This window comes from Pezoporus wallicus, unplaced genomic scaffold, assembly GCF_028554395.1.
Source record: "Pezoporus wallicus isolate ANWC-B61680 ecotype Strahan unplaced genomic scaffold, APGP_CSIRO_Pwel_v1 contig_4722, whole genome shotgun sequence".
Classification (NCBI taxonomy): Eukaryota; Metazoa; Chordata; class Aves; order Psittaciformes; family Psittacidae; genus Pezoporus; species Pezoporus wallicus.
Genome location: NW_026641840.1, coordinates 1,117,028 through 1,144,099, shown reverse-complemented (window position 1 = coordinate 1,144,099; position 27,072 = coordinate 1,117,028). Strand labels below are relative to the sequence as shown.

General features: G+C 47.7%; 1 protein-coding gene across 2 annotated transcripts in view; it reads left to right on the top strand.

Moving 5' to 3' along the window:
• Positions 1-12,303, top strand: part of CHCHD3 (coiled-coil-helix-coiled-coil-helix domain containing 3) — a 163,158-nt gene extending 150,855 nt beyond the window's left edge. The window contains exons 7-8 of one of the 2 annotated variants that reach the window (XM_057425612.1): positions 4,058-4,193; positions 11,601-12,303. In XM_057425612.1, the coding sequence (XP_057281595.1) occupies positions 4,058-4,193; positions 11,601-11,624 (160 nt within the window). In that variant the 3' untranslated portion in view covers positions 11,625-12,303. Of the gene's footprint in view, positions 1-4,057; positions 4,194-11,597 lie in introns of both variants that reach the window. The other variant, XM_057425611.1, reaches the window with a different exon arrangement.
• The last annotated feature ends 14,769 nt before the right edge of the window (positions 12,304-27,072 follow it).

The window sequence follows — 27,072 nt, the reverse complement described above, 5'->3', positions numbered from 1 at the left end:
GCCCGTTGAGAACAGAATCATCCTCTTTTCTTTGTTTTGCTTTGCACGCTCCCTAGTGCAGTTGGAATCTGATCACATCAGGAGGAGTAAATAAAACAGGTCAAGACATCAGCTCCAGCACCCTCCTGTGCTGGTGCATTGGGTGTCATTGGTATCACGTTCATTTATAGGGGTTTGTTTTGGAGCTAAGGCTTTCCAGCACATGCTGGGGACTATCCCCAGTTTGCTGGTTGGATTTGGATGTGCTGAGCTGCTTGTTTGGAAGGGAAAGCAAGATTTCATGCTGGAGGGATGCAGGTTGTGCTGGACCCAGAGGATTATCTCTGCTGTGTTTTATTTAGTAGCACAGAAGTAGCCTCAGACGCCAAAGGTCACACAAATAAAACCAGATGCTTTTGATAGGTGTCAGCATTTTAATGAGGAATAAAATGAAGCCCTGGCTACTTCTGGCCATCTAATGGCACTGTTGTTTTTCTTTGCCTTGCATGCTATTTTATCTCCCCCCGTATTAAGTGACAATTGCCTCAAGTCCCGATCTGGTGGGATTATGCCAGATACCTGCACAGTTGGAAGCTCATCAGCGATTCAGATTCCTTCAGTCACAATGTCAGTTTTATCACAAAGCTTGTACAGCTTACCATGGTGATTTCCCTTTTCCTCTTTAGTAGACGTTTTGTTTGAATGCCATGAAGGGGCTTCTTTCTCGGAGCCCCCAGGAGTACAATAAGCTATGCTCTTTGAGAGAGGCTACATGAGTACAAAGTTCCCTTCATTAAAGTTTCCCTTCGTGTTTTAGCATAGAATATTTCTCTTTAAAACACTCTCTCATTCTCTTTTGTGTCTTCATCTTCTTACCTTGATGAGGTTGCGGTGCATCAGCTTGATGGAAGAGGTGGGGGTGCTGCTCCTCGGAGGTTTTCTTCTAGCGCACACAAATACTCTGCCGGCATGCGAGGTGCTTGAGGAGCAGCTGGAAAAGGGGAAAGCAGATCAAGTAAACGTAAGAAAACCCCATTGTTATCAGCGTGCCTTGTGGTGCAGGGTGCACATCAGACCACTGTTCATATTGGCTTCAGCCAAGAAAGGCATTTGAGCTTTCACGTGCGTTCATTCTGTAAGGTAGTCATTGAGTTGCACTGGAGATGGAGGCGTGGCAGGGTTCCCTGGTTCACTCCTAGGTGTGTATTTGACCTTCGGTTTAGTTGTGAAATTCCTAAGAGAATAAATACATAGAACTGGGGGACAATTTCCCTGCCATATATCCCAAAACCACAGGTCTCTCTCTCAGGACGTGGGATAGTTCAGGGAGGGGATGTCCTGGTTGAAGCAGGGTCAGCTCCGGGAGCAGACCAGGTTGCTTTATCCATTCAGGTATTTAAAACTTCATGTTTTCACTATAGATTCTATATAATGAATCTATGATTCTGTGATAATTACTGGTTTTGCGCTGTTGACTTACAAGGTTTTTCTTTAAATAATGCTGTAAAATGACCCTTATTTATAGGAACTTCAGGGAAGTTCTCTGTTAGGTCGGTATTTCATTTCCCTTTTGAGGAGTTTCCTTGCTGTTGGCAGTTTCTGACCATCCATCTGAGAGTCCTGTCATTCACCACCAAAGAGAAATCAATCACAGACCCTTTGGTGGGGTTACCATAATGCACGATGCAACCTTCTTTCCTGAATGGGAGATCCTGCAGCGTGTGGTTTATGGCCATCTAATGTTAGACACTAATCTCATTTAGTGTTTTCCCAAAAGTGCAAATAGTGCATTAGGGTAACGTAACAAGCACAGCAGATCGATACGGAAACGGTGCTCTCCTTCAACAGCTTAATCCAAGAAAATGGACTTTGTTGACTTGAAGGAAGTGGCCCTGTTTGCATTGACCTGCATTGGGCCTGCAGTGCCTGGAAGGACAGGCAATGAGCTGAGAGCATGTCTTAAAAAATCACATCTAAAAAGTCATAGTATGAGAACAAGTAACTGTGAGGCAGGAGATGATGTGTCTTATAGGGAGCCGGTATGGTTGGCAGCATAAAGAGTCCATTGAAGCATTCAAATAAAGAATAATACGTGGACTTGGAACTGTCACTAATGGCATGGTTCAGGGAATAAAGCAATCAAAACAGCTCCTTAATGTGGGTTTGAGTACCCCTCTTGAAATGGCTTCAAATACATTTACTGAGTTTATATAGCAAAGTGTCCAGCAGCCCATTTCCTTCCCCCTTCACGTTTATAGAAGAAGTCACTTTAAAATGGCTTGTGAATAAAGGCACAGCTAGATGTTCCAAGTGTATTTTTTGTTAACTCATGGTCTATTCTATTGGTTTATCAATCCAGACCAGGCTCTCAGGCATTTAAAATGAGCTCTGGTTTAGTTGGACCTGAATCGTCACCGCTGTGAGTCTTAACATCTACAGAGAGCGTACGTGGTGCTTCCTCTCGTGCTCCATCCCGATCCAGACCCCTCCGTAATCAGTGTGCAGCAGTTTATGGTCACACATTTTGATGCCTGACTCTCTTTTGAAGTGCTTGCTGATATCAGCAGAGGGGGGGATTAAGGGAAAATCCTCATACCTAAGACTCTACAGAAGTTGGATCAGAAAGTGCGTAAGCACCTGGGAATGCATTTGAATTCTGGTAGTCACAGACGTAGGGTAATGAATGAAAAGAGTAAGAGGGATGTTTTATATAGGTACACGCTGTAAAATCAAGGTGATTTAACATTCCTTTTCCTTAGTACTACATCTTGAGTGATTGCCAAGAAGTCAGTCCCCCTAAGGAACATCATCGTGCTTCGCCTTTCACTGTCTTATTGTAGCAGAGATCTGCCTTGGCCAATCAGCAAAATGGGAAGGAACAGAATATTCATCCAAGGATGCTGTGGCTGATGAGTCTCAGGGCTTTGTACAACCTTATTGAACTAAAAATAATGTGAGCTGGATGTTAAAGCAGCCACTGCCAGGCTTTCCTCGTAGGCTAAATGGGAAGATGTCGTTCACACCCATAAAGAAGATGGTTGTTTTCAAGGCATAGGAACTGTAAATGGTTCTTTACATTTTCATGGAGTTTTTTCCTACTGTTGAAATCTTTTATCTTTGATGTGAGAGGGGTTTAACTCTGATTTGAGTGTCTCTCACAGAAATCAGAACCTTAAAAAGTATTTATAAAGTAAATGTCCTGTTAGCTTTAAATTTCAATTGACTTCTTGTCTCTGAAACACTTCACCACCCCCCTTCCTTTTGAGATAGGGAAGTATTGATTCCCATTTTAATTCTGTGGCACTACCAGTGTGGATGACATTTTATGAATTAATGGAAATCACAAGATCTTTGTCCAAAAGAGACTGGATTTTACAAAGTAGACTAGAGAAGCTTCCCTTCCTTTGGCTTATGTTGCAGGCAGAAAGTGTACTGCACCAGCCAAAAAGATGGTAAAAGTAATAAATCCATAAAGAAAATGGACAAAATTCCTAAATAACTTGCACATCTGGTGTCAGGATTAAAATTGAGGTGATGGTGAGGAGGATGCACCAGAATTAGTGGCTGTTACTGGGTCAGCAAAAGTAGATGGTGAAATTAGCTGAAGGTAGCAAGGTTTTTGTAGTCTCCAGGTCAGCCTAATGGGTGATTTCATTTCTGTACAGGGGCCATATTTAATAAGTAGCAACATGATGTAGTCATAGGGCTATAGAGGAATGAAGCTGTCCTGTGCTTCTGACTGTCTTAAAGGCAGGTGAGATCAGGTGTGCTTTGTCATTGCTTCAGTGTGTACTCATATGAAGTTGGATGTTAATTTTCTTTGCCAGCTGGAACCCGACTACTGCATCAGAAGGACACTTGTGGTCCTAATAGCGAGACTTCTGCAGCTCATGTTGATGTTTGCATCAGATCTCACCCACTTAAACCCAGCTGGCTCTAGAAACAGCCTTTCTTTATTGCTCTAAAGTGTTTTCCTTCGCTATTTAGTTCCCTTCTTTAAAAAAACAACTAAAAGAGTTGCATCTTTCCTGAAATCCTTTTGAGGAGGGAACCAAAAGGCTGTTTTCTCTTTCCCCAGGAGATACCAGACTCATCCGATCTGCGCTGATCTGCAGGATAAGATCCTTCAGTGTTATCGACAGCACGCTCAGGAGACCCTGAGCTGCTCTGCCCTGGCTAGCCAGTACCTGCACTGTGTCAATCACGCCAAACAGGTGAGTTAGAGATACTGCCGCTGAAATAATGATGGGATGAAGAAGAGAGGAAGACTATGGGAATATCTGATTAGCCCTTCTTATGTGTTCCCAGTGTGTGTGTACTCTCAGTGGAGTCCAGGTTCAATGTATTTAAATGCTGGGTTTCCATCTCTTCCCTTGGGAAGCTGTTGTGTAGTGGAGTAGCTGTCACTGTTGGCATAATTTTCCCAGTATCTGCAGATTTAGCAGTAAAAAAAACTGGGATTAAACTACATGGTGCCACTTGGCACAAGTATGACAAAGGGATGTCTCAAACTAGATTGCTCACCAGTTGGAAGTCTTGATTTCTTTCATGTTGATGACACTTTTTAGGTAAGATACAAAGAAGGAATTCTTCCCTGTGAGGGTGCTGAGGCGCTGGCACAGGGTGCCCAGAGAAGCTGTGGCTGCCCCATCCCTGGCAGTGTTCAAGGCCAGGTTGGACACAGGGGCTTGGAGCAAGCTGCTCTAGTGGAAGGTGTCCCTGCCTGTGGCCGGGGTTGGAACTGGGTGAGCTTTAAGGTCCCTTCCCACCCAAACCACTCTCATTCTGTGATTCTGTGTAGGAGACAATGGTTGCGTGGCAGTGCTAAAGCTGTTCCTCAGCCCACAGTGGTTAATACATTTCTGCAGTGCTATTACTGTTAGTTCTTTGTTTATACAGTCAGTGAGCTCCTTTTTGCACAGGCAGCCTGGCTGCATTGGCAGTCTGCAAGACAAATTCAGCTCCCAGCTGTAGCGTGGTTGTTCTCTGAACACTGCAGGATGAGGACAATTTGTCTGGCTGTCTGGGCAGCTCTGAAATCACTTTATGATATTAAATTTTGCTATCATTAGTGAGAAACTTAAAGAGGACCCATGTGATGACAAATAAAAGTCACCCTGTCCTTTCAAAGCCATTTTCTTCAATATATCCTTTGTCAGTACATCCTCCTGCCCACTTGTTTATGCTCCTGAGCTCCTTCATTTATAGAATCAGAGAATCAGAGAATGGGTTTGGTTGGAAAGGACCTTAAGATCATCCAGTTCCAACCCCCCTGCCACAGGCAGGGATGCCTCATCCTAGACCATGTAACGCAAGGCTCTGTCCAACCTAGCCTTGAACACTGCCAGGGATGGGGCAGCCACAGCTTCTCTGGGCACCCTGTGCCAGCGCCTCAGCACCCTCAGGGAAGAACTTCTGCCTTATCTCCAACCTGAACTTCCCCTGCTTCAGTTTGAACCCATCACCCCTTGTCCTATCACTCCAGTCCCTGATGAAGAGTCCCTCTCCAGCATCCTTGTAGCCCCCTTCAGACACTGGAAGCTGCTCTGAGGTCTCCACGCAGCTTCTCTTCTCCAGGCTCAACAGCCCCAGTGTTCTCAGCCTGTCCTCAGAAACTCTCCAGCCTCCCACATCTCCCTGCTCATGGAACTCTTTCCTGCTCTCCTAGCCTGAGGCTGTCTTTCAGAAAGCTACAGACCCTTTGTATTAAGTTTGGAACGATGGTTGAGCCATGCTTAGATGCCCAGGCATGAGAAGTCCAACCAGCTTTGTCAAGGTGCCATCCTTGAGCCGTGGCTCCAGCTGGAAAATCTTGTTCATCCCCTTCTTCCCTACACTGTGCAGTTCTTCATGACCTTTTGAACTGGATTCTTTTCCTTGAAATTGAATCTATTCCATTCATTCCTATGACAAGGGATTACTGGTGTCTAATTTATTTCGTAAGTTTTCCTTTTGTGTGATTTTTGTATTCCAGAATCCAGTTTCAAGATACATGTCCATGGGTGGGTTTGAGCCATCATAGATAGATGACCTGTTCTTACGAAGTGGACTAGATTTACACCGTGGCTTCCATCATCTGGAATGCTAATTTATTGTATTTGTAATTTGTATTATTCTTTCAAGTAACTGAAAAAAAATCAGCTTAATTGCATTACGTGTTTAAGCTATAACTGCAATTTGTATCTGATAGAAATTCCTTCAGAAGACTCTGATGAGGATGAATTAATTCATGTTCAGAAGTTGCAGGAAAAGGAAACTGCATAAATACGAGTGTTGGGTTTTTGAACCCTTTTAAACACCTTTTTTTTTGTTGAAGATCTTCAACCAAACCTGTCAAGTAGTTAAAAGTGTTCCCTAAATATTTATTCTTCTCTTTCACACATGCTTCAGGATTAGAATTCAGAGAGGTTTCTCTCTTAGGGATAACAGAGAAAGAGAAGCCTTTTATGGTGGATACATTTGCAAGCAGGAGCAATTGCTTTTCATCATGAGCATCAGTCTTTTCTAGCTCATCCTCCGTGTGTCACAGCTGTAATTGTAGTTATTGTTACTCACTGATTGCCCAGAAGTCCAGACCAAATAATTGCTAGATGCTGTTAGAAACTGCCTCAAAATTACCTTCTCTGTGTGCTTGGTTGGAAGTGGGAGAAATAGCAGAGCCAGGAATGAAAAAGTTAACTGACACTGCCTACAAGAAACAAAGGGAGAAGAAAATTTGCTAGAGGGAATAGACCAAGATATTGCAAAGCAAATAAGTTAACTAATCCGATTTCCTGGCGCTGAGTCTGGGCACTTGTGCTCAGGCTGAGCACATTCTGTGCCTTTCATAAATTGAATTTATTGACTCCCCTTTCTTTCCTATCTTGCTTATAATTATCTCACCCTCTCTTCTGTATGCTCCTTATTTCTCATCCTGTCGGTAATCTCATGTCTCTATCTGTCCTTTTCTCCCCTTGTTAGAAAAGCCCAGAGAGTTGTTAATTCAGAGGAGTGTGACACATTGTTGTATCTTCGCTTGAGATCTTTTCCCAAAGTCATGAGAAGCCAGTGAGATAAATTAAACTCCATTATTAATGTTTGAGTTTTATTCTAATAGTAATGGAGAGAAAAACTTACCTAATGGAGCCATTAAGGGGAAGATATTAGGGTTGTCTGTGGCATAGATTTGTGCTCCCACTGCTGAAGTAACTCCAGATTCAGTCACTGCACTAACACAGACCATCCAGTGGCATTTTAATCACTTATCCTGGTCTGCTGCCCACTGATAGGGACAAGGTGGCTGTTAAAATGCCATTTTTCTTTCCTCGTTTTATTTTTCCCTGGGCTACATGGACTCCAAATTCATATATGGAAACACAACTAGTCTATACCTTAATGAAGTCTGAGCAATGGTTTCCTATTAGACCTCTGAATTCCAGAGGGATGCAAGTCTCTGCAGGCAAGTGAGATTTGAAAGTACTTCTAAGAATGATACCAACAGCTTCTGGTGTTTGACAGCTACAAAATGTTATTCCTCAGCCTGTTCAGCATTGTTTCAGCCATCGTTGTGATTTGTAGGATGGAGTGGTTCTTAATCATGCATCCTACTCAGAATAAAACCATTATTTTAACCTTCTCCTCCAGTATTTTTTCCTACTCTAACAGAACAATATGTGAAATCAGAGCAGCTGAAAAAACTGAACTGCAATGCAATGAAAAGGCCTTGTCTTTAATGGCCAGCACCCTGTGCCAGCGCCTCATCACCCTCACAGTAAAGAACTTCTTCCTTACATCCAACCTGAACTTAGAATCATAGAATCTTTTAGGTTGGAAAAGACCTTTAAGGTCACTGACTCCAACCATTAACCCAGCATGGCCCAGTCCACCACTAAACCACGTCCCTGAGTGCCACACAGAATCGTAGGATCAGAGGCTGATAGAACGGGTTGGGTTGGAAGAGACCTTAAAGCTGGTCCTAGGCTCTGTTTCCTCTTCACAAAACACAAATGGCAGGTCAGTTCCAGCAGTAGCCTTCTTTCCATGATCTCCTCTCCCTGGGTTTAGGTGTCTAGACAGTGACCATTTCTGATATGGCAGGACAAACTATGCCAAAAAGCTGTGAAGTTCAGCAGGGAAGAGGCTCTGGGTTTCTGAGGCCTTAAAGACCACTTGTCCCACTGCCTTCTCTTCCACACAGCTTTCACAAACCAGCATCTTCCAAGCTCCCAGCTGTACATCCTGTCTTGGCATTACCCAAAACACAACATGACAGTGGCTGGAGGTGTTGCAAGGAAGAGCCTTCATCATGAAACATCCTGCCCTCATCATCAATCTGCTTGGGTGCCATTACGTCAGGGAGAGTTGAGTGCATGTCCCTGAAGGGTCTGTAAGCAACCACAGCACCAACAGGGAAGATGAGTTAGTGAAAGATGTGTTAGTGAACTGCAGCAGGATGCCCTGCCTGGGGTGGAAGCATTCCTGAAGAGCGCAGACATTATCCCTGCACAGCAAGCATCCCTGCTTGCAGTGCACTGGTTGGAGTGATGCACAGACAAGAACGCAACTGCCAAAGCCACAGCACAGTTATACTTTATGTGCTGTGGGCTGGTTTATTTAAAGTGTCCTGGGACAAAAGCAAAAGCAGCACTGCTCCACCACCCTACCTCCTGTGTGACAAAGAGCACAAGAAGGGGCTGTGACCTCTGCTCCCCTCACAGGCTGCAGTCATGCTGCTGTATTCCAGATGCTTCACTCTGCTCCGGGAAGAAAGCACTTCTGATACAAGATGAACAGAAACCTCTTCTCTGGAGTCAGGCTCAGTACATGCAACATCTTAGAATCATAGAATCATAGAATGGTTTGGGTTGGAAAGGACCTTGAAATCATCCAGTTCCAACCCCCCTGCCATGGGCAGGGACACCTCACACTAAAACCATCTCACCCAAGGCTTTGTCCAATCTGATCCCGAACACCGCCAGGGATGGAGCATTCACAACCTCCCTGGGCAACCCATTCCAGTGCCTCACCACCCTCACAGTAAAGAACTTCTTCCATATATCCAGTCTAAACTACCCCTGTTCAAGTTTTAACCCATTACCCCTTGTCCTGTCACTGCAGTTCCTAATGAAGAGTCCCTCCCCAGCATCCCTGTAGGCCCCCTTCAGATACTGGAAGGCTGCTATGAGGTCTCCAGGCAGTCTTCTCTTCTCCAGGTCTTCCCCTGTTTCAGTTTGAACCCATCACCCCTTGTCCTATCACTGCAGTCCCTGATGAAGAGTCCCTCTCCAGCATCCTTTGTAGGCCCCCTTCAGATACTGGAAGCTGCTCTGACATCTCCATGCAGCACTGCATTTATTGAAGGAAGTTTATTATGGAAGAGTCAGACCAGGTTCCCTTCATTGGTGGTGTGAAAAAACACAAGGAAAATGTTTAAAATACATTAAGTTCTTATGTGATCAGGAGTCAGCAAAGAACACTAAAAAAAACCAAACATGTAGAGAAAACCAAAGCCCTGGAAGACTCCCATTTGTCTGAAGATCAAATTTTGTGGGGAGAAATATGTGTGTGATGAACAAATCCCTGTGATTTCTTTCCTTAGGATACTAAATAAAAGTAACACAATTTTACTCAGATCTTTGGGGAATTTCCTACCTTAACTTCTGCAGTGTTAAATTTATGTAAAGTTAATATTCAACCCAGTGATGGCTTCGAGCAAGTTCTGTAATAGCACTGCACAAAGAGTAAAGGTAAAGTAGCCTTCATCAGTTTTACTGCAATCTCCATGGGGATGCTGTCAAACTGAGCTTGGAGATTTTGTTAACTAATACAAGTTTCCCTTATTTTTCTCTGTAATGGCACCTGGGGAGCATAAAACCAGCTCCTTCCATTCTGTCAGCATGTACTTCTCCTCCGTGGATTCTGGGGAATGTTGTGATCACAAGGACATTCACCATCTTTTCATGTGCACGCTTCCCTGCTCCTTGGCGCACCTCTTCATCCTTGTAGGAACACTCCTTGATCTACTTGAATGGTTCACTGGGTTATTTTTAGTAGTACTGGGAGGATTTGGTTGAAGACATACCTGAGAACAGGCTTTTTAGTCCCTTTATTTCTCATTTTCCTAAATCCTAACTTCTGTGACACTGACAATTCAGTCCAGGCTGCAAGACTGTGCCCTGTCTGGCCAGATACTGATGCTCAAATACCCCGATCAGCCTTTTTAGGTCTCCTGTAAGACTTCAAGGTTTACATTTGTGTTTGCTCCTGACATTAGCAAATCCCTTCCTACCCTTTCTTGTAAGGAGACTCTTACGTCTTCCCCATTTTATGGATTTTGTAGGGAGAACAATAGATTGCTGAAGCAGCTCTGCTCTGGAGCCAGGCTGAGAGAGCTGGGCTGGGTCAGCCTGGAGAAGAGAAGGCTCCTGAAGGGGAGACCTTAGAGCAGCTCCAGTGCCTGAAGGGGCTGCAGGAAAGCTGGAGAGGGGCTTTGGACAAGGGCCTGTAGGGACAGGTCAAGGGGAATGGCTTTAACCTGCCAGAGGGGAGACTGAGATGAGCTCTTAGGCAGAAGCTCTTCCCTGTGAGGGTGCTGAGGCGCTGGCACAGGGTGCCCAGAGAAGCTGTGGCTGCCCCATCCCTGGCAGTGTTCAAGGCCAGGTTGGACAGAGGGGCTTGGAGCAAGCTGCTCTAGTGGAAGGTGTCCCTGCCCATGGCAGGGGTTGGAACTGGGTGAGCTTTAAGGTCCCTTCAGCCCAAATCAGTCTGGGATTCTCTGATTCTATGCTGATTGCCTCAGTCAATGTCACAGTCCTCTAGTGAGCAGAGATTGCCCCCAGCATGCTTTTACTGCTTAGCTTATCAGTGTCCTGTTACATCTCGCTGCCTGTTCTCCTTACTGATCTAGACAAGCAGTATCCATACCTGTGCCCCATTCTGCAGACCCTTTATTTCTAGATCATGGCAGTAGGAAGCTCTTAGTAGAGCCTTACATATTATCCTTGCAAGTCTGCATGTTCACAGTAGAGGCCAGGGCCTGTCTGGAGTCAAGACCTTAATGGCAGAGCTGTCTGGTGTGGCAGGAAGAATAACTCTTGGACCACTTGTCAGATCTTTACTTTAGCTCTCGGTGGCCAATTGTGCATGGGAGGGAGGTGATGAATGAAGGACAAGGTCAGTGCAACATGTTCAGACTATTGAGCTTCTGGGTATGACTCAGAACACAGGAAGGAGGTAGGCAGGGGGGATACTTAGCGTTCTATGACTTCAGGGTATATTTCCTTGAGTATGTAATTGCTGGGAATGGGATTTATCTTATTGTAAGGTCAGGAGTTTTAATTTCCTTAATAGCCAATGGCACTAGAGCCATGACAGCATTAGGATGTATGAAGAGGAATCATTACTGCAAGTCTCCAAATGGCTGGCTTGTGGATTCCTCAGATAGCTTCCTTCTGCTCCCGTGACTCGTCTCTGTGATGATGTGTGTGTTGACGGTGTTTCTTTTTCTGCATTTTTATTTAAGCAATTGCAAATCCTAAGTAAGAATTGTAGCCAAACTTCAGGGAGTCTCTGGAATAAGTCTGAGTTACTGAAAATGTGTTTCTCCCTCTCTCTTCCCCCTTCCCTGACCATTTTCTTAGCAGAGCATGCTTGGGAGAGGAGGATAAAGGCATTGTCCAAATCAAGCACAAGACCATCAACTAATTTCAGCAGAAGAGCATTTTTTACCCTGAGAATGATATGACAGCCCATTTACAGGGCAGGCCAATAAAGAGAAGAACTGGAAGAGCCATTTCAAGAGCAGCAGCCATCACGGCTCAATCAGTGTGACCATTTGAAAAGCCAAGACCTGTATCTTATTGCATCAGAAATCACAGAGCCGAAGATACTGTTCAGTCTTAGTAAAATCCACTTAGTGGTGATTGAAGGAAGGAAAAGAAAAGAACCTTTCACCGACCTGAGAAAGGGGAAATATCCTACAAATGCTGCTATTTCATTGTAGAATCTCCTCTAAAACTCCCTGTCAAAGGCCCAGGTGTGTAACACTTGGTGTGCCGGGATGGGCTGGCACTTTGTGAGCAGGTCAGCCCCTGCTCCTCACTGTACAGCCTGTTTTCCTTACCATGTGTCATGACTTAAATTGTGCTTTAACTTATTTCACAAATCATGTCACTAAATGAAGTCTCTCTCCGGGCCTTCTGCTGGAATGATGTTAATGATCCAACACTTAAGATGTATCATGGCCTTTATTTACATGAAATGATTCTGTTGTGCTCCTCGGTCCTATCAAGTACTGACGAATATGCCTCACTCTGTACCAACAATAAATGTATTTTATGCACAAGATTGATGGTTCAGTCTGTCTCTCTTTCCATTCCTCAGGGGCGGATGGTGTTCCCTCTGCTGTGTCAATCATGTTTCACCAGCAGATGTTATTGACAAAGCTTTAGAGCATAGAACTTCTCTGCATAACCAACCTCGGTTTCAGGAACAGGACTGACATAGAACTGTTTTCCATCACAGCAACCTAAAAGGATCCCACGTGATGGTGTGCTGTGATTCATGCACCACAAGTTTCCTTCCTTGAGAAGTGAATGAAAGGGCATGGAGTGCCTAAACCTGCAAAGCATCTTCACGCAAGTACCCAGTGTGATTTAACTGGGTTTGTTCAGACACCAACTGCTGCGTTCATCTTACCCAGCAACCTTAGGAAAGATTTGATCTGCAATAGTAACAGCATCAGTGTCAAATAAGCAATGTGCCTTCTGCTAGTTATTTACCTCTTCTGTGTCTTTAATTGGCCATGTTGAACTGCATCCCACTATGCAACTGTGAGTGCACCTGTGGATCTCATTTAGGCTGTGTTCACAATATTGCCACTGACTCTTCTATTCTCTTTATCAAGATGCTTTCTGAGCACTGTTTAATTAAGGGTTATGTTTTATTCCTACAAGAAGAAGCAACAGTAATATCAGGTGGAGAGGAAGATCCTGGAGTTCAGCATCAGGTGCCAGGTAAACTGCTTGAGAGAAATAATAAGGACACAAGCAACATGTTTACATGGTGGCTTGCTGTAATGTTTACAAATCAGCTAACTCACAAATTCTCCTTCATAATGTTCTCTTTTGTAACAGAGAGCCAAGGAGTTGGCAGATCCATCCTTGCCAACCTCAGAATTGGCAGCACAATGCAGCACAGAGGAAAAGCAGATGTTTTTCAGGCCAGATGACTCTAAAATCAAGAGAAGAGCTATGTCGGGAGGGAAGGTCTGTGTTACTGCCAAATGTTTATTGGTTTCCCATCCTGACAGCCTTGAGCAATGAGAGTCAGTCTTGCTTTCTTTGTTCCAGCTATGTTTTGGGCTTCATTTGAGATGTTGTGTTCTTTAAACGTCTTCTGTATCATAAATGGTAGCATCTCTGGCATGTGCTGCTTGAGCTTGGGGGGGGCTGATTGCAACAAACAGGGTATAGACTTTAAAACTGTCCCTGTTGTGGACATCTTTTGCCTTTAAAGTAGAGCAGCAGCCCTGAATAGACTGGAGCTGAGGAACAATTCCTTCCCCAGAGGGTGCTCAGGCATTGGAACAGGCTGCCCAGGGCAGGGCTGCAGTCACCGTCCCTGCAAGTGTTCACACAGCGTGGAGACGAGGCCTCAGTGCCATGGGTTAGTGGTGGCCTTGGCAGGGCTGGGGAATGGCTGGACTGGATGAGCTTAAAGGGCTTTTCCAACCCAACTGATTCTGTGATTCTGTGAATGTTTCTGGGATGAGGTTCTGCTTGCCACCTCTTCCACCTTTCCCATCCCCTCCTTCTGAGTACCTGCAGCCTTGTCCCTTCATCAGTCTTTGACTTCTTTCTTCTTGCTGGTCTGGACTTCAAGCAGGACACTGTTCTTTGGAAACAGACTTGAGAGGTGATGTTGGACACTTCTGTTCAAGGAAGCACTAGGTCTGCCTAAAAGAGACATTTGGACAAGGGCCTGTAGGGCCAGGCCAAGGGGAATGGCTTTAACCTGCCAGGGGGGAGACTGAGATGAGCTCTTAGGCAGAAGCTCTTCCCTGTGAGGGTGCTGAGGCGCTGGCACAGGGTGCCCAGAGAAGCTGTGGCTGCCCCATCCCTGGCAGTGTTCAAGGGCAGGTTGGACACAGGGGCTTGGAGCAAGCTGCTCTAGTGGAAGGTGTCCCTGCCCGTGGCAGGGGTTGGAACTGGAGGAGCTTTAAGGTCCCTTCAGCCCAAACCAGTCTGGGATTTTCAGGGCTAAGCACCCACTGTCACATGGAGGTTTAGGAGAGTGGTGAGTGTCTGTCAGACCCTGGCTTGTGAGAGCCCAAGGCAACTTTCAAGTAAAGGTCTGGAAAATGCAAAGGAGTAAGCCTGGGGAGGTGAGGTCAGTTGACAGTGATGGGTTTTGCTGTATGAACACCCTGCTGGTTTCAGCTCTGTGTTGGAGAGGAACATCTGTCATCTCAAGTCACCTTCCAGTTTCCTCTCAGCTGCTGTACTCATCAAGAGAGAAAGGAATTGAATAGTGCCTGGAGTCAAGTACACCTCTAGTTTTGTCATCACTGTGGCTCTGCTCCCACAGCACCATGCTCAGGATATTCTTACCAGAGAAACCCATGTGCAGCAAAGGTAATGTGCCCTCCCATAGTCTGGTGTGCCCTTCTGTAGTCTGCCTGACAGCAAAACCACCACTGCAATGCACACTTGCATTCACCAGCCAAAGGAACTAGATCAGCTTCTGAGGAAGAGAGAGACATCCTGAACAGTGTGTGAGGAGGACCAAGGTGTGAAGAGGACCTGGGTCTTTGAGTCAGTGCAGAAGAGGCAGGTTCCCATAGAGCATGGGGTACTGAGCCAGGGCTCCTCTGCAAGGATGTCAGGTCAGGGTAAACACAGACACTTGGTAATTAGAGAGGTAATTGGTTTGATAATCACTAAGGTAATTAGTTTGATTGGCTCTCAAGCCAGTAACTGCTGGGAAGAAAACACAGCCTTGTGCTGGAGGGAGCACCTTGAATTGTAGCGCTGCAGCCACCCCACGCCAGGTTAACCCTTGTTCTGTGTGAAGCATCATCTGACCTTGAGAAGAAGGGATGGTTTGAAAGTATCCCTAAAAGGTCCGTTTCCCATTGGGCTTGTGCCCCAAATACTTTGAACTGCCTTCCAATGACATCTAAAAGCCCTTGTGCCATAGGCAGGGGAGGACCTAAGTCAGCTGATAGCCCAGTGGTGGTGTTAAAGCTGCTGAGGGCACCTTTTGGACAACCATTTCCGTGTGTCCCCATGGCATTGCTGCTCTTGGGAGGTGAGGGTTGTTCCAATGCACCTTGTACTAGATCCTGTACATCCCTTCACCTGTGGGCTACCCTCACAGGATCCCAGACTGGTTTGGGTTGGAAGGGACCTTAAGGCTCATCCAGTTCCAACCCCTGCCACGGGCAGGGACACCTTCCACTAGAGCAGCTTGCTCCAAGCCCCTGTGTCCAACCTGGCCTTGAACACTGCCAGGGATGGGGCAGCCACAGCTTCTCTGGGCACCCTGTGCCAGTGCCTCAGCACCCTCACAGGGAAGAGCTTCTGCCTAAGAGCTCATCTCAGTCTCCCCTCTGACAGATTAAAGCCATTCCCCTTGGCCTGGCCCTACAGGCCCTTGTCCAAAGCCCCTCTCCAGCTTTCCTGCAGCCCCTTTAGGCACTGGAGCTGCTCTGAGGTCTCCCCTTCAGGAGCCTTCTCTTCTCCAGGCTGATCCGGAGGCAAGTTTTCCCTGTTCAGCCATCATAGGAAAGCACAGTTACTCTCTGAACCCCCTACACAGGATCCATCCCTCCTTCCTTTGCAAGTCCCGCAGGTGGACGGGGGCAGAGCAGCTGTTCCCACTATCCCAAAGGGAAGGTCGACTGCACAGATCAAACTGCAGGTCCTCATCTGGGAACGCTGGCATTGGAGCTGCAAGAAGTGGATCGTATTCCCAAGTAAACTGCAAGCTGAGCAGGTTCTTCTTCATGTTCACCTGTTGCTGGTATAGAAATAGCAGGGCTGGAAGGGATTTGGCATATGTTGGAGCCCTTCTCTGTTCCTTAAAACCTGATACCAAGAGATTTGCACATTCCTTAACCCAGGGCATCATCTCCTTGCAAAGCAGCCCACAGGTTTATCATATTATGAGATAAGGGTTTAATTCTGCAAAGGGTTTAGTGGATGAAGGAGAGCAGGGCAAGGAGATGAGGTCCTGGAGACCTTAATGGACAGAAAGCTTTTTTGCTAGGCTTCCCATTAGAATTCCCTGCTGTCTCCCCTGTTTCTTATGTCAGGTAGTGAGGGAGGGTTTTCCCCTCTCAGTTTAAACATTATTAACAGTTGGGCTGTTTTGGAAAGGTCAAAGTCAGCTCGAACACCTCCTCATCTGGCTCCTCTTAAAAAGCAAGCAAACAAGAAGTCTGTATTCCCCCGTAGCTGCCTTTAAATAGCAGAGCCCGATGCTTTCCAAAGGAGGTGTTTGCAGAGGTGGGTGAGGTCTGAGTGGCAGCAGCTGAGTGCTTATGGGTAAGGAAAGGGCTCGTAATCTGGGTTTTCACTGAAGGTTCCACCCCTGGAATCAGGTGGACAAAGGGAAATCTCTGCTTTTGCCTGAAGAAATCAGCATCGCAGAGAGAGGTCTGTGAGCAGGATCCAGACACACAGAAGAGCTGTGTGCTCCAGGCACACAGAAGAGGCAGAAGGAGCAGAGCACGTGTATTTAGCACCTTGAAGTTGAGCCTGTTGCTGTCGTATTAGACATTGGGAAGAAGCTCTTCCCTGTGAGGGTGCTGAGGCTCTGGCACAGGGTGCCCAGAGAAGCTGTGGCTGCCCCATCCCTGGCAGTGTTCAAGGCCAGGTTGGACACAGAGGCTTGGAGCAAGCTGCTCTAGTGGAAGGTGTCCCTGCCCGTGGCAGGGGTTGGAACTGGATGAGCTTTAAGGTCCTTTCCAACCCAAACCAGTCTGGGATGGGGTCTAATAGGAAATGCTGGAGTAATGCTGAGCATGGGACATAGGAGCTGAGGCCAGAGCAGATAAATGGTAACACAGTGACATAGCAGGCAAAATCCTTCTTACTTTAGCACCAAGTAGAAAGGAAATCTCCCAGCTCTTGTTCTTTGCTCCCCAGTTGCCATCTGGGTGAAGCAAAGGGAGCAGTGCACCAGATCTGTGCCTGTGGTATTTGTTCTTGCAGAGGAAGGAGCAAAGGCTGCGTGTCAGCAGCAAGAGGATGCGAAACAGCCTCCAGTAAAGCAAGAGGGTTGTGAGTCCACTTCAGGCTGCCAGGGAGGGGTAACGTGTGGCTGCTGCTGTTAACGGTAAGCAGTGTATGTGTGTGTGTGTGTTCTGGGATCTATTGGCCCCAGCACGCTGCCTTGGTGGCACCATCCAGCAAAATCATTCACTCCACACCCCGTGTGTTTGCCTCGAATGGAGGGTGCAGCCATTGGGGAGCCTCTAGAACAGGCTCATTATGAATCACCATTGGGTCTCGTGGTCTTGTTTGGGGGGTTCTTTCCCCTCTTTAAATGGAAGCTTTTTAATCGTAGCACTTTGGGGGGGTTAGAATGAAGCTGGTGATTGCTGCTGCTGCTGTTACCAGGAAACCAAATAGCGTCTTAGGCCCGTGGGTACCAAACCTTGGTGACTCAGGGAACCCTGGGGAGCCAATGCTTTCTCTATTGCCTTCCTGCTACCTGGGGTCAGCCTTTTGGACCTCATGGTCTTCCATGTCCTCTTCCTTATGCTAGGTTTGAGGTTCCTATAGGTCTGAGGGGACCCTGTGCATAAGTTGAGGTGATGGGTCCCGAGGCAAGGGGTCCAGAAGGCGGTCTCACCTTGCTTCCCATGACTTGAACCAACCATAGCACTGCTTTTGGTCCATGCAAGCGATGCCAAATGCTCTTGGGGATCACTGAGGCAGCAGGGAATGTGATTCCTGGTTTGAGTATTTCTGGGTGTATTGTCCAGCGCTTTCAGTCCTTTTTTCCCCAGCCTGGAGGAAGTAACTGTGTTCATCTGGAAAATGCTCTGTAGGTGTTGGAGGAGAGAGCCTGTGGGTGTAAAATGTTTAATTTACCCACCAGAATGGGCTCTGTAGCTGTGTTACTCCTTCTTTTGAGCTTTGCTTTGGACAAGCTGAACCAAAGAGTTGTGTTTGGTCTGTTCTGGAGGCACAAGATGTGTGGTCAAGGTGAGCGTGAGCAGCAGCTCAGGGAGGGGATCCTGCCCCTCTGCTGTGCTCTGGGGAGACCCCCCCTGCAGTCCTGATCCAGCTCTGGGGCAGCAGCACAAGAGGGACGTGGAGCTGTTGGAGCGAGTGCAGAGGAGGCCATGGAGATGCTGCGAGGGCTGGAGCAGCTCTGCTCTGGAGCCAGGCTGAGAGAGCTGGGCTGGGTCAGCCTGGAGAAGAGAAGGCTCCTGAAGGGGAGACCTTAGAGCAGCTCCAGTGCCTAAAGGGGCTGCAGGAAAGCTGGAGAGGGGCTTGGGACAAGGGCCTGTAGGGACAGGCCAAGGGGAATGGCTTTAACCTGCCAGAGGGGAGACTGAGATGAGCTCTTAGGCAGAAGCTCTTCCCTGTGAGGGTGCTGAGGCGCTGGCACAGGGTGCCCAGAGAAGCTGTGGCTGCCCCATCCCTGGCAGTGTTCAAGGCCAGGTTGGACACAGGGGCTTGGAGCAAGCTGCTCTAGTGGAAGGTGTCCCTGCCCATGGCAGGGGTTGGGACTGGGTGAGCTTTAAGGTCCCTTCCAACCCAAACCAGTCGATGATGATGACAGAAATACTTTCTCCTCCCTGGGACACCCATAGTTCATTGGAAAGCTGAATTGTCTCAGCAGCTCTGCCCCCTGGCTCAGCAGTGCCCCAATAACCACTTTCCCTAGCCTGATTTATGACTATCAAAACACCACTTGTTATTGCTCTCGATGCCCTGTGGGGCCATGTGCTACTTGCTTTGTTTCACTGGAGCTCAGCCTGTGACAGTGCAGGGCACTTACTCAGACTATGAGCTGCTGAGGCCAGGCAATGGCATCCCCAGGGAAACCCAAAAGTTGCCTGTGGGAAGTTAATGTCCATCAGTCAGGACCAGCTGTTTATTAAATGTGGTTGATGTGGTTAGTTTGGGGATTTTTTTGCCTTTTAGGATCATAGAATAGTTTAGGTTGAAGGGGCCTTCAAAGCTCATCCAGTCCAACCCCCTGCAATGAGCAGGGACATCTCCAACTAGATCAGGTTGCCCAGAACCACATCCAGCCTGGCCTCGAACGTCTCCAGGGAGGGATGCTGCATCCACCTCCTCTCTGGGCAACCTGTGCCAGTGTTTTACCACCCTCACTGTAAAGCATTTATTGCTCTTTTCACTTTGACTTTGAGGCTGATGCACAACTTGGCAGCTTCAGCATCCAAGTTGAAACCAAGCAGCAGAAACACCAAACTGATACCGTGCTCCTGGAGGTGTCTTCTGCCCCTCCATTGAATTTCAGCCCTTGACTCTGCCTCCGGTTCTGAAGCAATCCGTTCCCCCAGGCACAAGTTACTCACCCCTTGATTTATGGCATTACAGAGACCTTCATTTTGCTGAGGTCCATCTTGTCTGCCTCTGGGGAGGCTCATTTCCTCCCTGCTGCAGGAGAAGAGGGGGAAGGAGAAGGCTCTGGACTCCCAGGCAGGCTCTAAGTGGCCTCCTTCATCTTTACATCAGGTTTCTGCTCCAATCAGTTCAGCTCTGATCCTCTTTAAGAGGGGTGATTAATCCCCTGCACACACAGTGGGCGCACGTACAGAAACCATGGGCATTTTTTCCCCCTGTAATGAGAGCTATTCATAACCCAGCATCCTCTGAAGATCCCGGTTACTGTGCAGGAGACAGCGTTGTGCATAAAAACAATTCAAAGGTGGTTTTGTTCCTCCGGTTTCTGGTGGGGGAAAAAAGCCTTCAGAGAAAAGCAATTGTTGGCTTAAAACTTCAGCCTGCATCCAGCAGCAATCCATCACCTCCGAGTGTGTTTTGAAGCCTGGGTTACTCAATATTCAGGCTGGGAATACTCAGTGGGGAAGAACAGACTAGGGGCATGAAATATTGCCAGCGAAAGTCACTCAAACCTGCTTTCATTTTGTTCCCTCCTCTTTGCTGAGGGTATCAGGGGAGGGAAAAGGAACCGAATCCGAATTCCTTTTTATGTTCCCATCCTGGGAAAAGCAATAGGAATGTGGCGATGCGGGGACATCACCCCACAATGGGGTAATGAAGGTGTCCCAGCTCACTGATGCCCTTCTAGGATGCTCAAGTGAATCCCATCCCTGCAGAGCGTTTGTGAGTCTGCAAGAAGGACAAAAATGATCCTAAAGAAGCATCAAGGGAGAAGTTACTGACGGGAAATAGTTCTTCATTCCCAGCCTTGTGGGGAAACACCCTTTTTGTGCTCTGCCTTTAGGGCTATTGCTAAGGGATGGCTTGGACACACTCAGGGTCAAGGCTCCTTAGCCAGGTACATAATAACAAGCTCTGCTGGTCTCAGCTGCCCTGTCCTAGGGCTCTTCTAGCTCTTTGTGCCCGCTTACCAGGGCCTTTCATTTGTACAAAGGCTTCTGGCACTCCTGAAGGTGTTTGCATGGTCTGACCCCTCATCAAAGATAGGGTCTCATCTTGGGGATCTAAACATGCTGTATCTGTGAGCTTCTAGGCTAAGGGACTTTGTCTTTCTTTCCCTTCATGAACAAAGGTGTTTTATCCCAGGGTTGCTTCAGCTCATCCATTGGGTTTATATGAACTCCTTTTGATGTGCTCCTCTTGCCATAGATCTTGGATGGTCTTCTTTCATGCGGGGGGTTGAGGTTAAGTGAATCCCACCCAATGGCAAAAGCTGTTTCAGAAGCAGTAGCACAGTCCTAGGAAGGCCAGAAGGGGTCTTAGTGGTCTTCAAAGTACCTGTGCTGTGCTGGGCCATTCCTGAAAACATGGGGTCATCCTCCTGTTCAGGAACCACTCTCAGTGCAGTACTCCCTGTCCCAGCATCATAGAATCATAGAATAGTTAGGGTTGGAAAGGACCTTAAGATCACCCCATTCCAACCCCCCTGCCATGGGCAGGAACACCTCACACTAAACCATGGCTCTGTCCAACCTGGCCTTGAACACTGCCAGGGATGGAGCATTCACAACCTCCCTGGGCAACTCATTCCAGTGCCTCACCACCCTTACAATAAAGAACTTCTTCCTCATATCCAATCTAAACTTCCCCTGTTTCACTTTGAACCCATCACCCCTTGTCCTGTCACTACAGTCCCTGATGAAGGGTCCATCCCCAGCATCCTTGTAGCCCCATTTAGACACTGGAAGCTGCTGTGAGGTCTCCACGCAGCTTCTCTTCTCCAGGCTGAACAGTCCCAACTTTCTCAGCCTGTCTTCACACAGGAGGTGCTCCAGCCCCTGAGCATCCTCGTGGCCCTAAAGGTAATTACAGCATTACCCAGAAGGTAATGTTATGATATTAATAACTTGGGGGGGGGGGTTAACCATTCCTTATCAACCTCTTTTCTCTTGGCTGTTTCTGCTGCAGGTCATCGAAGTGCAGATCATTTTCATCCTGGAGCTAAGCCTCCCAGACCCTAAACCCACACATGGCACAGTCATCCCCTTACTTACAGGAGCACAGGTCCTGACACAGTCAGTCCACATCCTCAGAAATGCTTTGGGTACCCCTGTGCCACTGAAATCAGTGTGCACTGAATGCCTCATTACCCCCGTGGATGGGGATCAGAGCACTTTCTAGTGCAATTAATGGGCTTCTTGCTATTTTTGCTTCCACAGCAGCAGCACGAGAAGCAAGAGCACAAGCCAGGCATCCTAATCCATAGCCCTCTGGACACGCATGGAGAGTGTGGTGTTCTTCCTTCTTGTAATGAAGTTAAAACAAAGCAGGCTGAGAGAGCTGGGTTGGATCAGCCTGGAGAAGAGAAGGCTCCTGAAGGGGAGACCTTAGAGCAGCTCCAGTGCTTAAAGGGGCTGCAGGAAAGCTGGAGAGGGGCTTTGGACAAGGGCCTGTAGGGCCAGGCCAAGGGGAATGGCTTTAACCTGCCAGAGGGGAGACTGAGATGAGCTCTTAGGCAGAGGCTCTTCCCTGTGAGGGTGCTGAGGCGCTGGCCCAGGGTGCCCAGAGAAGCTGTGGCTGCCCCATCCCTGGCAGTGTTCAAGGCCAGGTTGGACACAGGGGCTTGGAGCAAGCTGCTCTAGTGGAAGGTGTCCCTGCCCGTGGCAGGGGTTGGAACTGGGGGAGCTTTAAGGTCCCTTCCAACCCAAACCAGTCTGGGATTTTATGATAACTCTGAACAGAGAGATTTCAAGCCCAAGCCCTGAGCACGCTCACCTCTATTAACCAGACCTACTCTGTACCTTCAGGTGCCCATCAGCATCCTCAGCAAGCATAAATAGAAACATGACTGACAGCAGCTTCGTCTCCACGTCTGGGAAACCTCCCGTTAAAATAGACTCGGAAAGAAGCCAACTGAAAGCAAAACCCTAAAGAAGGAAGCACCAAAGATTGCTTGTACTTAATATAAATTTAAGTGATAAAAGCCATTTTAGGCTCCCAGCATCTCAGAGACGCGCCTTCACTTGGGACCGACTTGGGTTTCATGTTCATTTGCTGTAGCTACAGCTCCTAAGTGGATGTGCAGTGCCAAGCCTTTCATTTCGGGATGATAATTTGTAAGAGCTGCTATTGATCCCTTCGGTTTGAAAGCTTGCTGCAGGTTGAGGCAGCTGGGGAGGTGTCTGCTGTGCAGCACAGACAGGGTATCAGTGGGTTTTAGAACAGTGTTGGCCTTTCCTATATAAGTGTTAGAATGACATGGGCAAATCTCAGGCCGTTTTGGGTCTCGTTTTGGGTCGGAAACTTCATGTTATCTAGAAGTTGAGGATGGCTGGTTTGTTGCTAGAGTTATGGCTGCTAAAGGAATGCACATACACAAGCACACACACCTCTCATTAAAATCTACCTCTTCTTTGTTTTCCGTTTGCCATCCCATGGGGGGGAACCAAGCCAGGTCCTCGCTGAAGGAAAAGGTGTATTTCTTGATTTTTACACAGAGAAAGTCTGAAATCTGCTTCTGTGCATCTTTAACCTGGGTTTTCTGAGCACAGGGTCTGGTGAGACATGGAGATAGATGGCTCCATTGCTGGGTGAGGTGTATTCAAACTCTGTGTGCTTGATGGGATGGAGGGGGAGTTGGAGAAGAAGCAGCATTGCCTCAAGGGCAGGTTTATAGTAACTATGAGGAGGATAAACACCAAATAAGAGTGTTTCTCCTGGATAAAGAGGTCCCCTGAGCCTTCTGCCACATTAGGGTTCAGGTTCAATGTGTCTCAAAGCAGGAAAGGGTCTGATGGAGTAGGACTGGTCGGCGGCTGGACAAGGGCCTCTCTCACCTTCCTCTCAGTCACACTTTTTGGTGGCAAAAGAGGCAGGAGGATGGGAGACTTTGGTGGGCTTGTTGTATTTTGTAGTGACAGCTTCATATTGCCATCTCCAAAGAAGGTCCAGGAGAGGACTGGGGAGGGCTGTAACCAGCTCACTGGTCTGTGAAGGTGAAGGGACCCTCTGTAGATCCCAAGATCAGAAGATGCCCAATTGAAGGATCTTTCCAGACCCTGCTATGCGCAGTGCTACCTGTGTTTAGTCAGCCAGGGTTTGCTACAATCAAATCCCACTTCTCCACCCCATGCGAAAGTCAGACTTCAAAACCTTTCATGTTCAGTGTGACAAGGGAAGGAAGGGCAGGTAAAAGCCATGGAAGCAGGAGGGTTGTATTGACTCAAGGGCTGGCCTGGGGCTCCTCACCAGCAGGGGGTTTGAGGTCCCTGAGTATATCCCTTCTCCTGTAGCTCTTGGAGCATCCCAGGGGCCAAATGCACAGCTTCCCTATGAGACCCACCTCTGGTGCATAGCTGCTGGGACAGGCAGACTCTTTGGCACAATGACCTGCCATGGAGAAAGCCAGAGCCATTCTCCTCCTCTTTTTGATTCAAATGAAAAGAAAGGACAAGTTTGACCCATTTAATAAGCCCTGAATCACTGTTTGGCCCCCAGTGTCCCAGCACCTCCTTGCTCTGCTTTGCTCCTTCCTCTCCAGCCAGCTAAAGCACTTCATTCTCTCTTCTAGTAGATGCTGACAGTGATGGGATCTCATCACTGCAGCCCCTGGGAATTCATAACCCCATGGAAGGGTCTGCATACAGCCACAGTCCTGGAAGAGGCTGCTGGCTCCTCTTGTCTTGCCATCAAGCAGGGATTGGCATCACTGACTGCTGCACCCCAACTAATTGATCAGTAATGCGTGGCATAAAGCTGGGCTGTAAATGTGAGTTATAGGGTGGATCAGAGCTCCGAGTGATGGAAGGGGCTGTCACTCGGGGCATTATAACACTTTATGTCTGGTAATATCTTGTAGAATCAAAATGAAATCTGACATAACACTTTGAATTAGCATCTGATAAGGGACAGGATTTGGGCCGGGTGCAGTGCATGTGCTGTGATGTCCACATCATTGCTATTGACTGTAATCAGTTCCCTTGTTGGCAGGCTCAGAGAAGAGGCTGCGCGTTGAATTTGCTTTTGAATGCTCGACTCCTCTTTTGCCGAAAGCAACAGGATCAAACCACGAAGGTGAGGCTGGAATCACCTTTTGGCGCTGCTCATTCCAAGCCTCTCGCCAGGATTAAACAGCAACAACAAAAGTTTCACTCAGCTCTTTGTAAGGGAAAGGACGGAACAAAGCAGCACTTCTTACACCCCCACACATTGGTTATTGGATTAGATTGATGCTTCGAGGAAGAACCTGTTTGCATATGAACTAAACTCTAGTCTTGCTAAACATCTTCATTAATTGACTCCATCTGGCTCGCCTGCTTTTCGATGGCAAAGATGCATTGCTTTGATCAGTTGCTGTTTATGTATCTCTTGCAGTTGGGTAAAACACGGCAGCAAACACACAATAAATACTGTGCAGCACAAAACAAACACCAAACCTGCAACATCTTGAAATGACGGCTCAGAATGTGAGTCCTGATCGAGTGTGAGCTCAGGTTCCCTTTGAGCATCAATCTAAAGCCATGTGTATGGGTTGAGGTGGGGTTTACCACCTCCAAGCATTTCTCCAGCACCTCTGAGAGACAACAGAGTTGCCCCAAGACTCCTTTCCTTGCGGATACGGACTTGCAAAGACTTATGTGAACTGGTTGAGGTGGTGGAGGAGAGGGAGGTTGTGAACACGGGTCTGGATGCTGGGACCGTTCTTCCTTCACCACCACCCTGGGAGACAGGAGAAGGAGATTTGTACTCTCCCTTTGAACACCTTTGCGTTTGGGCTTGTTTCTGTGCCCACCTCAGTGTTGGTCTAAGTGTGGGATGGGCGGAAGAGACCAGGTGTCCTCTGAAAGGTACCATGGCGGGCAGATGCATGAGGACAGCTGATATGGATATGTCTGATGCTAAGCAGGTTATTTTAAATGTACTTCTTGCCTTGCATTCACCCTGCTCTGGCTGACCTGAGCACTTCTGGTTGTGTGTCTCCATACTCCATGATGGATAACTCCAGAGGAAATGACCAAAGGGAGTTTTCATCAGTTGGCAGCATCCCTGTCCTAACACCCATCCACCTGTCTTCCAGGATGCCCTTGCAGGCTCTTCAGTGTTATCCCAGTCTTCCTGCTTAGTGCCAGGGCTAACACAGGGATCACCGCTGCAGTTCCCCACAGTGGAGGTGTGCAGAACCTGACCCTATCCTGCTTGAACACCTCTGACTGCCACGGCCACCCCTTCTCTGCTGCTCCTGCCCCATGCCATTCCCAAGGGCTGGTCCTCTCCAGGGGCTTTGTGGCCACCCCATAAGGTGAGCATCCCTGGGATGCTGGGGAAGGGGTTTCCATGGCAACAGGCAGCACACTGAAAATCTCTCAGCGTGTTCTTTTCCCCAGTCTGGCCAGCTTGGATGGTGGGAGCGGATACAAGAGCCAGTCTATGCCCCAGCTCCTCACACATATGTCCTACCGTTACATCTGCCCCATCCAGCCCACTGCTAGGGAGCCGTCCTCTCTAAAGATGTCATAGAATCACAGAACGGTTTGGGTTGGAAGGGACCTTAAAGCTCACCCAGTTCCAACCCCTGCCATAGGCAGGGACTCCTTCCACTAGAGCAGCTTGCTCTAAGTCCTGTCCAACCTGGCCTTTTTCTCCATTCCTCCTCTCCCCATTGCTGCTTCTCATGCCTTTGTGTTCAAACACCACTCATGGGGGCTTTCTGAGTTCAGCAGCTGACAAAGATGCAATGAGCAGACCGTCAGAGGCAGGCAGGGGCTGTGTCTTGTATCACCCAGTCCCTTCGTTCCAGCAGGACGTTTGGTGGCATGGAGGATGGTGGCCAACCACAGATGTGGTGTCACACTAAGCTCTGACCACTCCTACAAGGGGCCATGCTCTTGTCAACTGTTAGAGCTTATAGTGCATAGCATGGGTGTCTGCTTTCCATACAGAAGGCAATGTTATTCCTTCAACTCTCTTTACCCCCTTCTCTGTTATAAATGCAGTAGGATGACTTCCACCCTTGGTGATGCTTTGGCATTAGGCAAACTCTACAGTGAGGTGGCATTTTCAAAGGAGCAGTTGCAGATAAGCCCAGGGCTGTTTGCCTGTCATTATCACAAGTAACATGGGACAGCATGCCATAGTTTTATCCTCACGCTTATATTTTCTTGGTCTCCAAAACAGGGTGACCAAACCCAGTGTATGTCTTGGGAAGACTCCTTTGGTCCACGAAGACCTCCAAGGTCCGGCCAGCGTCTGCAAAGCTGCACACTGTGGTCCAAGACTGTGACAACCCAGCAGCAGCTTAAAGGTATGGGTAATTGTGTGCTGGAGGTTGATCCTGTGCCCTGACCTTGTCTAGTTTGCTCTAATAGATATAGCTCTGTACCTCTGCTCCTGTCAGGGCAGCGGTGGTGAATGACAATAGGGTTTGCATTGACCTTAGGGCACATCTGCTCACAGCTGCTGGGCTCAGCTCAGTGCTGAATCCTAGTGTGTGCTCTTATTAAAAAAG